Source organism: Salvelinus alpinus, chromosome 11 (genome assembly GCF_045679555.1).
Source record: "Salvelinus alpinus chromosome 11, SLU_Salpinus.1, whole genome shotgun sequence".
In the NCBI taxonomy this organism is placed as follows: domain Eukaryota; kingdom Metazoa; phylum Chordata; class Actinopteri; order Salmoniformes; family Salmonidae; genus Salvelinus; species Salvelinus alpinus.
In genome coordinates, this window is record NC_092096.1 from 1,052,009 (window position 1) to 1,064,060 (window position 12,052).

Sequence of the window (12,052 nt, forward strand, 5' to 3'; positions counted from 1 at the left end):
TGCTATTGATTGTTATTAGTTGTATGTGTTATCTGATGAGGGTTGATTATCTGTATGTTAACCAGGCCTGTATGTACAAAGTGTCTGAAACTACAGTAGAACCTACATGACCATTCTAGAATCTACAACCACGTGAACACTCTAGAACCACATGAACACTCTAGAACCACCTGAACACTCTAGAACCACGTGCACACTCTAGAACCACGTGCACACTCTAGAACCATGTGAATATTCTAGAACCATGTGAATACTCTAGAACCATGTGAACACTCTAGAACCACTTGAACACTCTAGAACCACTTGAACACTCTAGAACCACGTGAAAACGCTAGGACCGTGTGACCGCTCTAGAACCATGTGAACACTCTACAACCATGTGAATACTCTAGAACCATGTGAACGCTCTAGAACCATGTGAACACTCTAGAACCATGTGACCGCTCTAGAACCATGTGAACACTCTAGAACCATGTGAACACTCTAGAACCATGTGAACACTCTAGAACCATGTGAACACTCTAGAACCATGTGAACACTCTAGAACCATTTGAACAATCTAGAACAATGTGAACACTTCAGAACGTGGCCTCTGTTGAACTTCCCACATCAGAGGTCAGTGGATGCCATTCCATATTTGTTTGTCAAGTTCTCTCTCTCACTCGTATTTTCTCCTCTCTCCCCCCCTCTCTGTCTTGCTCTCTCTGTCGCTCTCTCCCCTCTCTGTCTCTCTCTCTCCTTCCTCTCTCTCTCTCCCCCCCTCTCTGTCTCTCTCTCTCTGTCTCTCTCTCCCCTCTCTGTCTCTCTCTCTCCTTCCTCTCTCTCTCTCCCCCCCTCTCTGTCTCTCTCTCTCTGTCTCTCTCTCCCCTCTCTGTCTCTCTCTCTCCCCTCTCTGTCTCTCTCTCTCCTTCCTCTCTCTCTCTCCCCCCTCTCTGCCTCTCTCTCTCTGTCTCTCTCTCCCCTCTCTGTCTCTCTCTCTCCTTCCTCTCTCTGTCTCTCTCTCTTTCCTTCTCTGTCTCTCTCTCTCTCCTTCCTCTCTGTCTCTCTCTCCTCCTGGACAGCTGTGTGTGTGCTTCCTCTCTGTCCTCAGGCCCTATATTACAGTCTATACTGGGAACCATTAATGTCATATTCTATGTTACTATTTAACTGTTACCCTCTTCTGACTGTGCAGGTTGGTTGGTAGTATAACAGTGCATCTTGTGGGTGGTATAGAGGAACTGATCTGTTCTAATATAGTTGACTATAGTCCAGGGAGGCACTTCCGTTTGAGTCTGTAGGACATAGAGGGTTCAAGGCACGAGAAAACTCATCTCACTATTTTGTTTTTCTGTGCAATTTTGTTTCCGTATTTCAATTTTGTTCTGTATAGGCCATAATATGTATAAAATTAAAATAAAAAATACATAAATGCTGTAAAAATGAATAGCAATATGGAAGTCACATTTTTCTTATTGAGGGTAGTATAGTATGTTCCATGCAGAGAAGCAGAAGCTAACCATGAAACTGTTATTGTTTTTTTAGTGGGGAGGGGGGTTTGCTATCCAGGAATGTCTCCTCCTCTGTTAAGATATGGTTGAGGTGTGTCCAGTCCAGTCCAAACCTTAGTTATGTTCCGATGTTCCGCCCTCCCCCCCCTCCCCCTCTCCTCTCCCTCCCCTCCCCAGGACGCGTCACTGTCACGAACTGTCTGTCAATAGAATGACGAGGAGAAAGAATCGTGTTCCCAAGGTCCCTCGACCCGGAAGCTATGTTAATACTGCCGTCATGCATGGAGTCAGCCAGGATACACAGTACCGTAGTCAGGTAGGCCGTAATGCTTAGTAGTTTGACATGCCATGATGTTCAACAACAAAACAAAAACAAAAAAGTGTTTCTGTTCCCTTAAGATTTAACATTCAGCACTTAAATGCTCCTTAAAAATAACTTAAATAATAAATAAGCAGTGCACTTTTGGTGAAACCAAATGAGAGAGAAAACCATACCATAAAAAGAGAGAATTGTTCGTCTGGGATCCGATTAGGAGGAGAATATAATACAGGCTGTTGTTTAAAAATAAATATATAATACAACAACATTACGTGAGGTAATGTGTCGCGCATGCCAGTAATATAAAACAGTGTCTCAACATGCTAATTTCAAGCTTCTTTTTTTTTTAATATATATATTTTTTAATGAAGATTATTGTCTCGCATGGCATCAACATGTTATCGTCACACCCCTGGTGGGATTAGAGCGGTGATTTGGTTTCAGCATCTGCTGGGAAAGAGAGTAGCAGCGTTATACAGAGGTCATCTGGTCGACAAACACAGACCATTTCTCATCACGTCTCCTTGGCAACAAGAGACCAGTGTTCGTTCATCTCTGTTTTCTGTGTTTTTTTGTTGGTTTCTATTGTGATAAAGTGCTTAGCCGATCACTCAGTAGGTCTCCGCTAACTAGCATCGTCGGAATAACTGCACCTTACGGACAACGTTGGTCGATATCTCTCTCTCTCTCTGTTTCTCTCTCTCTCTCTCTCTCTCTCTCTCTCTCTCTCTCTCTCTCTCTCTCTCAGTATTCCCCAGTCTCTCTCTCTCTATCTGACTGCAGATGCTTGTTGGGTTTGCGTTCGGGCTGAGAGCTGAGATTCCATATTCCGTTTCTCTTTCTTCAGCAGATGCCGGTGCATTACGCAACTCACCCTCCCCCAAGTTCCACTGTAATCCATTATCCATGATCCATGATACATTATCCATTATCCATGCAAAACCGTTTCTTCTTCAATGAGCATGTTGTGTTTTCCCGTTTCATATTTCAATGGCAGGATGTTTTCCGGGTATATCTCCGATAACGTTAGGAACATAAAGGTAATATGTTATTATAATCCATATCATTCCCATTTTGAAGTCAAACAAACCTTTTTTTTTTTGTTATCCTCTTTTTGGTGAAACAGTTTTCTCTCTATTCATTCGAATGTAATTAAACGCAATGCAAAAAACGCATTAATAACGAAGTTAAATCAAGCATTCCCGAAAACATTTCTACAATATTTACAACGGATGGTGTGTCCTCATATCCCCATGGTGTCTATTGCTGCCATATAGAATGAATGGATACGTTTCTAAACGTCAGTCAGCAGCTTGCCCTTATTCACGCAGTTCTGGTTGAGCACAGAAGTACAGTTAGCAGTTCTGAGATTCGCGTCTCTAAAGTTATCAATACTATTGTTAATGCCTTCGTCTATCTCCATGTATTCTGACTTGCTGGCGATAGAGTTGGAGCTGCGGCGCGACGAGTTGCTGTCTGAGTTAAGGTCCTGGTTGCTGACGTTAAGAAGCTGCGCCTGCTCCTCTCCCTCCGTCTCCCGGTGGTAGAAATAGTTAAAGTTGGACACGATCACAGGCACCGGCAGCGCGATGGTCAACACTCCGGCGATGGCACAGAGCGAGCCCACTATCTTTCCCCCGATGGTCACCGGGTACATGTCCCCGTAGCCCACCGTTGTCATGGAGACCACAGCCCACCAGAAGGCGTCGGGGATGCTCGTGAAGAAAGATTCCTTCTCCTCCGCCTCGGCGAAGTAGACAGCGCTGGAGAAGAGGATGACTCCGATGAAGAGGAAGAAAATGAGCAACCCCAACTCTCTCATACTGGCTTTGAGGGTTTGTCCCAATATCTGAAGCCCCTTGGAGTGTCTGGACAGCTTGAAGATCCTAAACACCCTGACCAGTCGGATGACCCGGAGGATGGCCAGAGACGCAGCCTGCTCGCTTGGTTTCTCCTTCCCCTCCTGGTCCTCTGCCAGCTCGGTGCCCAGCGTGATGAAGTAAGGTATGATGGCTACTATGTCTATAGTATTCATCATGTTTTTAAAGAAAGCTGCCTTGCTAGGGCAGGCGAAGAATCGCACGATCAGCTCGAAGGAGAACCAGATGATACACAAAGTCTCCACTATAAAAAAAGGATCTGTGAGAATATTTGGTTTGTAATAGAATGTCACGTTGCCTACGGTTTCCATCCTACCTCTGGGGTCCTCTTTGAGTTCTGGCAGCGTCTCCAAACAGAATATGACTATTGAAATTAAGATCACCATTACCGATACTATAGCTATCCCTCTGGCGGGTCCCGAACTCTCTGGGTATTCAAACAGCAGCCAGACCTGTCGTTGAAACTCTTTTTCCGGTAACGGTTTTTCCTCTTCTCTAATAAAACCTTCGTCTTCTCTAAACTTCTCCATTGCCTCTGCCCCGAGCTCGTAAAACTTGATCTCCTCTGAGAACATATCCAGGGGAACGTTAACGGGCCTCCTCAACCGTCCACCGGACTGGTAGTAATATAGAATAGCGTCAAAACTCGGCCGGTTCCGGTCAAAAAAGTACTCGTTTCTAAGCGGATCGAAGTAGCGCATTCTCTTTTTGGGGTTACCTAGTAACGTCTCAGGGAACTGGCTGAGAGTTTTTAACTGCGTCTCGAAGCGCAGCCCTGAGATATTGATGACAACCCTCTCGCAGCATTCGTGGTCATCGTGGTCTGGTGGGTAGGTGTCCTGCAGGTGCCCCGGCAGGGTGGACGTCTCATCCATGTTATCTCCGGTCACCACAGTCATCCTGGCGGTGTGGCCCGGTCTCAGCGCAGCGCTATGCGGCAAGAGATGCTCGGCTCAGCCCGGTGGGGGCAGGCATCCAGTTGATCTCACTGCGCGCCTCAGATTTCCCCGCTCTCTCTCTCTCTCTCTCTTTCTCTTCTGTCTGATAGAAATCCCCCTTGCATTCACCCGGGCCAGGCAGACAGGGGGCTAGCTCGCCAAGCGCCGCTCCACTTTAAGGCTCCCTTGCTCCTCTCTCCGAGTAGTCCTCCATTGCTGCTCCTTCTTCTTCTCCTTCGTCTTCCACCTAGTCGGAGGGAGAGAGGGAAGAGTGAGAAATAAAAGGAATCGAACGCCAGAGAGAGAGAGAGAGATCTTTTTCCAGCTCAGCAGTGTTATCTCAGTGTTTGTGACATGCTGTAGTCTAGAAGGGGAGAGAGGAAGCCCACCTAACAGCGGGAGGAGGGGGGGGGGGGTTACCAGGGACAGGTTGACCAGCATAGAGAACATCCAGGAGACAACAACACTGTGATATGGAGACTGTTCACTCAACGGGATTGTTTACCGCATACATCAGTATTCAAGTTTCACCACTACTGCCCACCCCTCTGCGCACACTGAGCAGAATCCGCATTTTACCCACATAACCATCTCACCATCTCATCCAGTGTACTAACGCTCTACATACTGAACACCTATTACCTTATAATAACCACAACACCAGTGACAATAACGACAGTTATTTAAGATACATAATAATCGCCGAACTGTCGGCTTTGTTATTAATTACCTGGATTTCCGTTTGGTGGTGGTGCACCCGCCAGCCACGGCTACAACTTTGCCGTCCCGGTTTTTTGTTTTAAAGGTAGTGGATATCACTTTACTGCACTGTACAGTAGGAGCTTCGGTGAAATATTCATAGACTGTACTGTCTTCGTTAATATTATCCACGCTATTCCCGTGTTATTTCCTTCCAACGTCGACTGGAGCGACCGTTAATATTATCCACGCTATTCCCGTGTTATTGGCTTCTAACGTCGACTGGAGCGACCGTTAATATCATCCACGTTATTCCCGTGTTATTTGCTTCCAATGTCGACTAGGGCGACCTTCTTGAGATACCGAACGGCTTCTGAACCGCCTCGGAAGCAGCGTAAATCTCTTGACAGGCAATTTAAAACCATGCTGAAGAAACGGTTACGAACGAGGAATAGAGAGAATGAAATATAATACGAAAGAAGAAAAAAAAAATCGTTAACTCGAGCTCCTCTCCAACGGACGGCAACACCGACTAGTAGTTCCCACTTGGTCTTTTGACCGTCACGCGTGGCTGCGCTCTCCAGCGGCGTGGTGGTGAAAATAAAGATGGTGTGAGTGAGAGAGTTTGAGCTGAACACGTTAGTGGGGCAGTGAGAGGGTTTGCGCTGAACACGTTAGTGGGGCAGTGAGAGGGTTTGCGCTGAACACGTTAGTGGGGCAGTGAGAGGGTTTGCGCTGAACACGTTAGTGGGGCAGAGAGAGGGTTTGCGCTGAACACGTTAGTGGGCAGTGAGAGGGTTTGCGCTGAACACGTTAGTGGGGCAGTGAGAGGGTTTGCGCTGAACACGTTAGTGGGGCAGAGAGAGGGTTTGCGCTGAACACGTTAGTGGGGCAGTGAGAGAGAGAGAGAGGCACACAACCATTTCCCTTCCCCGCTCCGCTCCGCTCTGCAGTTTGCCGCATCAGCAGAAACACAGCGTTAGAAAAGCTCTCCTCTCCTGGTTTGGTGCAGTAGAACAGCTAGTACTCAACAAGACGCGGCCGTCCCAAGACGCACCGCTATAACGCACCCATTCTCCCCGCCTAGATAAAGATGTAGTACCTGAGAAATACCGGGGGTTTAGGGTATCACTGAGCCACAGCCAATATAATACTTAAATAATGTGAAAGCATGTTGCAGGATTTCATACAGAGAAGAAGAGAGAGAGCGAGAGAGAGGTGGGGAGGGAGGGGGAAGACAGAGAGAGAGAGAGAGCGTAAGAGAGGAGTGGGAGAGAAGGGGAGGGGGGGCGGTTCGACGCAATGCAGACATACTGTACTATAACACATGTTGCCACAAATGCGCCCCGCACACACACACACACACACACCCACACACACAAACACACACACACACACCGGCAGCACCAAAACAACAGATCATTGTGTAAGCCACCTCTGCTGTAAAAACCCGAGTCATTGGACGGTGGCGTGACTGGTAGATATATTTCAATTCCTCTGGCAAGCAGAGCTAATCTAAACGGTGATGCGGGCAAATGACATTTTAGGTAAATTGATGATGACGGAAAAACGGTAACACGAGGTTGAACGACACAATGAGTGATCTATTTTACTCTTTTCGTATCTGGATATGTGATAGGGATTTTTGGGGGGGTTTTGTATCCTTTATTTAACTAGGTAAGTCAGTTAAGAACAAATTATTATTTACAATGACGGCCTACTCCAGCCAAACCCGGACGACGCTGGTCCAATTGTGCGCCGCCCTATGGGACTCCTACACACGGCCGGATGTGATACACCCTGGATTCGAACCAGGTACTATAGTGACGCCTCTTACGCTGAGATGCAGTTCCTTAGAAACCGCTGCGGCACCAACAGGAAATCTCCTCCAATGATAAGACGTGTTTATCAGCTGCATCATATGATGTAAAGGCTGGGGTCTCTTCCCACGTAAACACCTATAGTGCGTCTCCTTGATAAACAACACATTATAATGCTCGTAGGATCACAGTTAGCATGTCGACAGAAGTGTCTTTGAATTAACATTGAACCTTGCCCTCTGTGTCTGCCGTTCTGCGGTCCAGGATCTTCATCACGTTGATTACACTACGGTGGCAATAGTTTGAGGAATTATGACTTCGGATATATGTCTGGTTGGGTCATGGCTTCCAGCATCATGTAGACTAGTAGGTGTTCCCCTGTCCCCAAGACAAGGTGATTGGTAATAGCACTCACCAAGGGGTTTAACACCAGGGGGTTTCACACCGGGGGATTTAACACCCGGGGATTTAACACCCGGGGATTTAACACCAGGGGATTTAACACCAGGGGGTTTAACACCATGGGGTTTAACACCAGGGGGTTTAACACCAGGGGGTTTAACACCAGGGGATTTAACACCAGGGGTTTAACACCAAGGGGTTTAACACCAGGGGGTTTAACACCGGGGGGTTTAACACCGGGGGGTTTAACACCGGGGGATTTAACACCGGGGGATTTAACACCAGGGGATTTAACACCCGGGGATTTAACACCAGGGGATTTAACACCAAGGGATTTAACACCAAGGGATTTAACACCAGGGAGATTTAACACCAGGGAGATTTAACACCAGGGAGATTTAACACCAGAGAGTTTAACAACAAGGGATTTAACAACAAGGGATTTAACACCAGGGGATTTAACACCAGGGGATTTAACACCAGGGGATTTAACACCATGGGATTTAACACCAGGGGGATTAACACCAGGGGATTTAACACCATGGGATTTAACACCAAGGGATTTAACACCAGAGGGTTTAACACCAGGAGTTTTAACACTAAGGAATTTAAAACCAAGGGATTTAACATCAAGGGGTTTAACACCAGGGGGTTTAACACCAGGGGGTTTAACACCAGAGAGTTTAACACCAGGGGGGTTAACACCAGGTGGTTTAACACACTATAGAATCAGCTGACAGGATATATTGCTCGGGGGTGGAGGAATGTCTATAGTCTTCAGGCCTAAAAGGTTCCAACTCTGACAGTCTTTCTCCTTCTGAAGGTTGGTGTAGGAAATGCAGCCTGTTCTCTCATAGACTAGACATAACATAGTAAAAGTAAATCTGGGACACTCAAATTAGTATGATATGTTACGTTTGGTATGGTTACATAAGACAGAAGGTCACTTAAAAAATGAAAGGACGGTGGTTGGTGGGTTTGCATGAGTAGACTTATAATGCAAACGTCTCATCATGGACAACTTTAGTGTTTTAGCTAATTAGCAACTTGTCAACTACTTACTACTTTTTAGAAAATTAGCAACTAATTAGCAATGTTAGCTAACCCTTCCCTTAATCCTAACCTATAACCCTTTTAGCTAATTAGCAACTAATTAGCAATGTTAGCTAACCCTTCCCTTAATTCTAACCTACAACCCTTTTAGCTAATTAGCAACTAATTAGCAATGTTAGCTAACCCTTCCCTTAATCCTAACCTATAACCCTTTGAGCTAATTAGCAACTAATTAGCATGTTAGCTAACCCTTCCCTTAATCCTAACCTATAACCCTTTTAGCTAATTAGCAACTAATTAGCAATGTTAGCTAACCCTTCCCTTAATTCTAACCTACAACCCTTTTAGCTAATTAGCAACTAATTAGCATGTTAGCTAACCCTTCCCTTAATCCTAACCTATAACCCTTTAAGCTAATTAGCAACTAATTAGCATGTTAGCTAACCCTTCCCTTAATCCTAACCTATAACCCTTTTAGCTAACTCTTCCGCTAACCTTAAACCCTTCAACCTAACTCCTAACCTTATCCCTAACCTTAACCCTAACCCCTAGCCGAGCTAATGTTAGCCAGCCAGCTAACGTTAGCATTAGCCACCTAGTCACCTAGCTAACATTAGCCACAACAAATTGGAATTCTTAAACATATTGGACGTTTTTTTTCAAGTGAATACATACCATCGGAAACGTATCATATCATACTAAATGGAATGTCTCTAACATGGGACTTGAGATATGAGCTTAAATCCCTCCGTTCAAGGAGAGACAATGTGGTATTAACCTGCTTCCCAGATGAAACGCTGTTCCCTTCATGGTGCACGGGCTGTTCCAAAGTAGTACACTATATAGAGAATAGGGTTCCAAAGTAGTACACTATATAGAGAATAGGGTTCCAAAGTAGTACACTATATAGAGAATAGGGTTCCAAAGTAGTACACTATATAGAGAATAGGGTTCCAAAGTAGTACACCATATAGAGAATAGGGTTCCAAAGTAGTACACTATATAGAGAATAGGGTTCCAAAGTAGTACACTATATAGAGAATAGGGTTCCAAAGTAGTACACTATATAGAGAATAGGGTTCCAAAGTAGTACACTATATAGAGAATAGGGTTCCAAAGTAGTACACTATATAGAGAATAGGGTTCCAAAGTAGTACACTATATAGAGAATAGGGTTCCAAAGTAGTACACTATATAGAGAATAGGGTTCCAAAGTAGTACACTATATAGAGAATAGGGTTCCAAAGTAGTACACTATATAGAGAATAGGGTTCCAAAGTAGTACACTATATAGAGAATAGGGTTCCAAAGTAGTACACTATATAGAGAATAGGGTTCCAAAGTAGTACACTATATAGAGAATAGGGTTCCAAAGTAGTACACTATATAGAGAATAGGGTTCCAAAGTAGTACACTATATAGAGAATAGGGTTCCAAAGTAGTACACTATATAGAGAATAGGGTTCCAAAGTAGTACACTATATAGAGAATAGGGTTCCAAAGTAGTACACTATATAGAGAATAGGGTTCCAAAGTAGTACACTATATAGAGAATAGGGTTCCAAAGTAGTACACTATATAGAGAATAGGGTTCCAAAGTAGTACACTATATAGAGAATAGGGTTCCAAAGTAGTACACTATATAGAGAATAGGGTTCCAAAGTAGTACACTATATAGAGAATAGGGTTCCAAAGTAGTACACTATATAGAGAATAGGGTTCCAAAGTAGTACACTATATAGAGAATAGGGTTCCAAAGTAGTACACTATATAGAGAATAGGGTTCCAAAGTGGTACACTATATAGAGAATAGGGTTCCAAAGTAGTACACTATATAGAGAATAGGGTTCCAAAGTAGTACACTATATAGAGAATAGGGTTCCAAAGTAGTACACTATATAGAGAATAGGGTTCCAAAGTAGTACACTATATAGAGAATAGGGTTCCAAAGTAGTACACCATATAGAGAATAGGGTTCCAAAGTAGTACACTATATAGAGAATAGGGTTCCCTTTGGGACTCAGGCATTATCTCAACCCTATAGCTCATTATCTGTCCCTGGCTATTAGGATGTGTTGATAACCTATAAAGCTAGCCGATGCTAAGACCTCACACACACACAGAGAGAGCACAGTACTTTACATACATCACGTGTTATAGCAACAGTAGAGAATAGAACCACAGGCGTCAAGCAGGCTTATGTCTGTGCAAGGACTTCTAGTGTCGTTGATTCATACGTCTCTGTTCCCTTTTTACATTTATGAGAGCGAGATCGAGAGAGAGAGAGAGACTCGACATATCAATTAGTATCTGGCTAAAAATACTTGAATCGGTTAAAGAACCCATTGTCCTGTATGGTTGCGAGGTCTGGGGTCCGCTCACAAACCAATTATTCACAAAATGGGACAAACACCAAATTGAGACTCTGTGTGTAGAATTCTGCAAAAACATCCTCTGTGTACGACGTAAAATACCAAATAATGCATACCCTCTAATTATCAATATCCAGAAAAGAGCCGTAAAATTCTACAACCACCGATTCTGAGAAAATGAGGTGGAAACTGAGCTGCACTTCCTAACCTCCTGCCAAATGTTTGACCAATATTAGAGACACATATTTCCCTCAGATTACAGAGACCCCAAAATAATTCGAAAACAAATCCAATTATGATAAACTCCCAAATCTACTGGGTGAAATACCACAGTGTGCCATCACAGCAGCAAGATTTGTAACCTGTTGCCACAAGAAAAGGGCAACCAGTGTAGAACAAACACCATTGTAAATACAACCCATATTTATGTTTATTTATTTCCCCTTTTGTACTTTAACTATTTGCACATCGTCACAACACTGTATATAGACATAATAAGAAATGCGAAATATGTCATTTCCTTTGAAACTTGTAATTGTAATGTTTACTGTTAATTTTTTAATTGTCTAGTTTTACTTTAGTTTATTATCTATTTCACTTGCATTGGGCAATGTAAACATATGTTTCCCATGAAAATAAAGCGCTAACAATTGAAATTAATTGAGAGAGCAAGAGAGAGAGAGAGAGAGAGAGAGAGGGACTCGGATCATTGGCCTGTGAGGAAAGCCTTGGGCTTTACATTCCCGACGGAGCCGTCAGCCTTGTCCCATCGGACAGAACACTTAGAATTTAGAACACTCTCATTCCTTCTCCCTGGAACGTTCCCACATAAAGAGATTGTCCCGTCACTGTATTTCCATTCACCCTTGAATAAAACCCACATAAACTATTGAGGACAGATGTAAGGTTAGGTCTGAGATGTGGGCTGGGATGTGTGCTGTTTATGTAGCCGCTGGTGGGGCTGCGAGGGAGGGAGAGAAATAGGAGGAGGAATTCCCGACGGTTAATAAAATAAAAAAAAGCTCAGTTTCAGTTGCAGCACCATGGACAGCGGAACGAGCACAGCGCATGTTTCTTAC

At 44.1% G+C, this 12,052-nt stretch overlaps 1 protein-coding gene across 1 annotated transcript; it reads right to left on the reverse strand.

Annotated features, from left to right (window-relative positions):
• Positions 1-2,514: 2,514 nt before the first annotated feature.
• On the reverse strand, positions 2,515-6,040 carry kcna1b (potassium voltage-gated channel, shaker-related subfamily, member 1b). The gene is made up of 2 exons (XM_071331481.1): positions 5,358-6,040; positions 2,515-4,874 (listed from the first exon to the last, which is right to left on the reverse strand). The coding sequence occupies exon 2, from the start codon at positions 4,586-4,588 to the stop codon at positions 3,104-3,106; it is 1,485 nt and encodes a 494-aa protein (XP_071187582.1). The 5' UTR covers positions 4,589-4,874; positions 5,358-6,040; the 3' UTR covers positions 2,515-3,103.
• Positions 6,041-12,052: the final 6,012 nt, after the last annotated feature.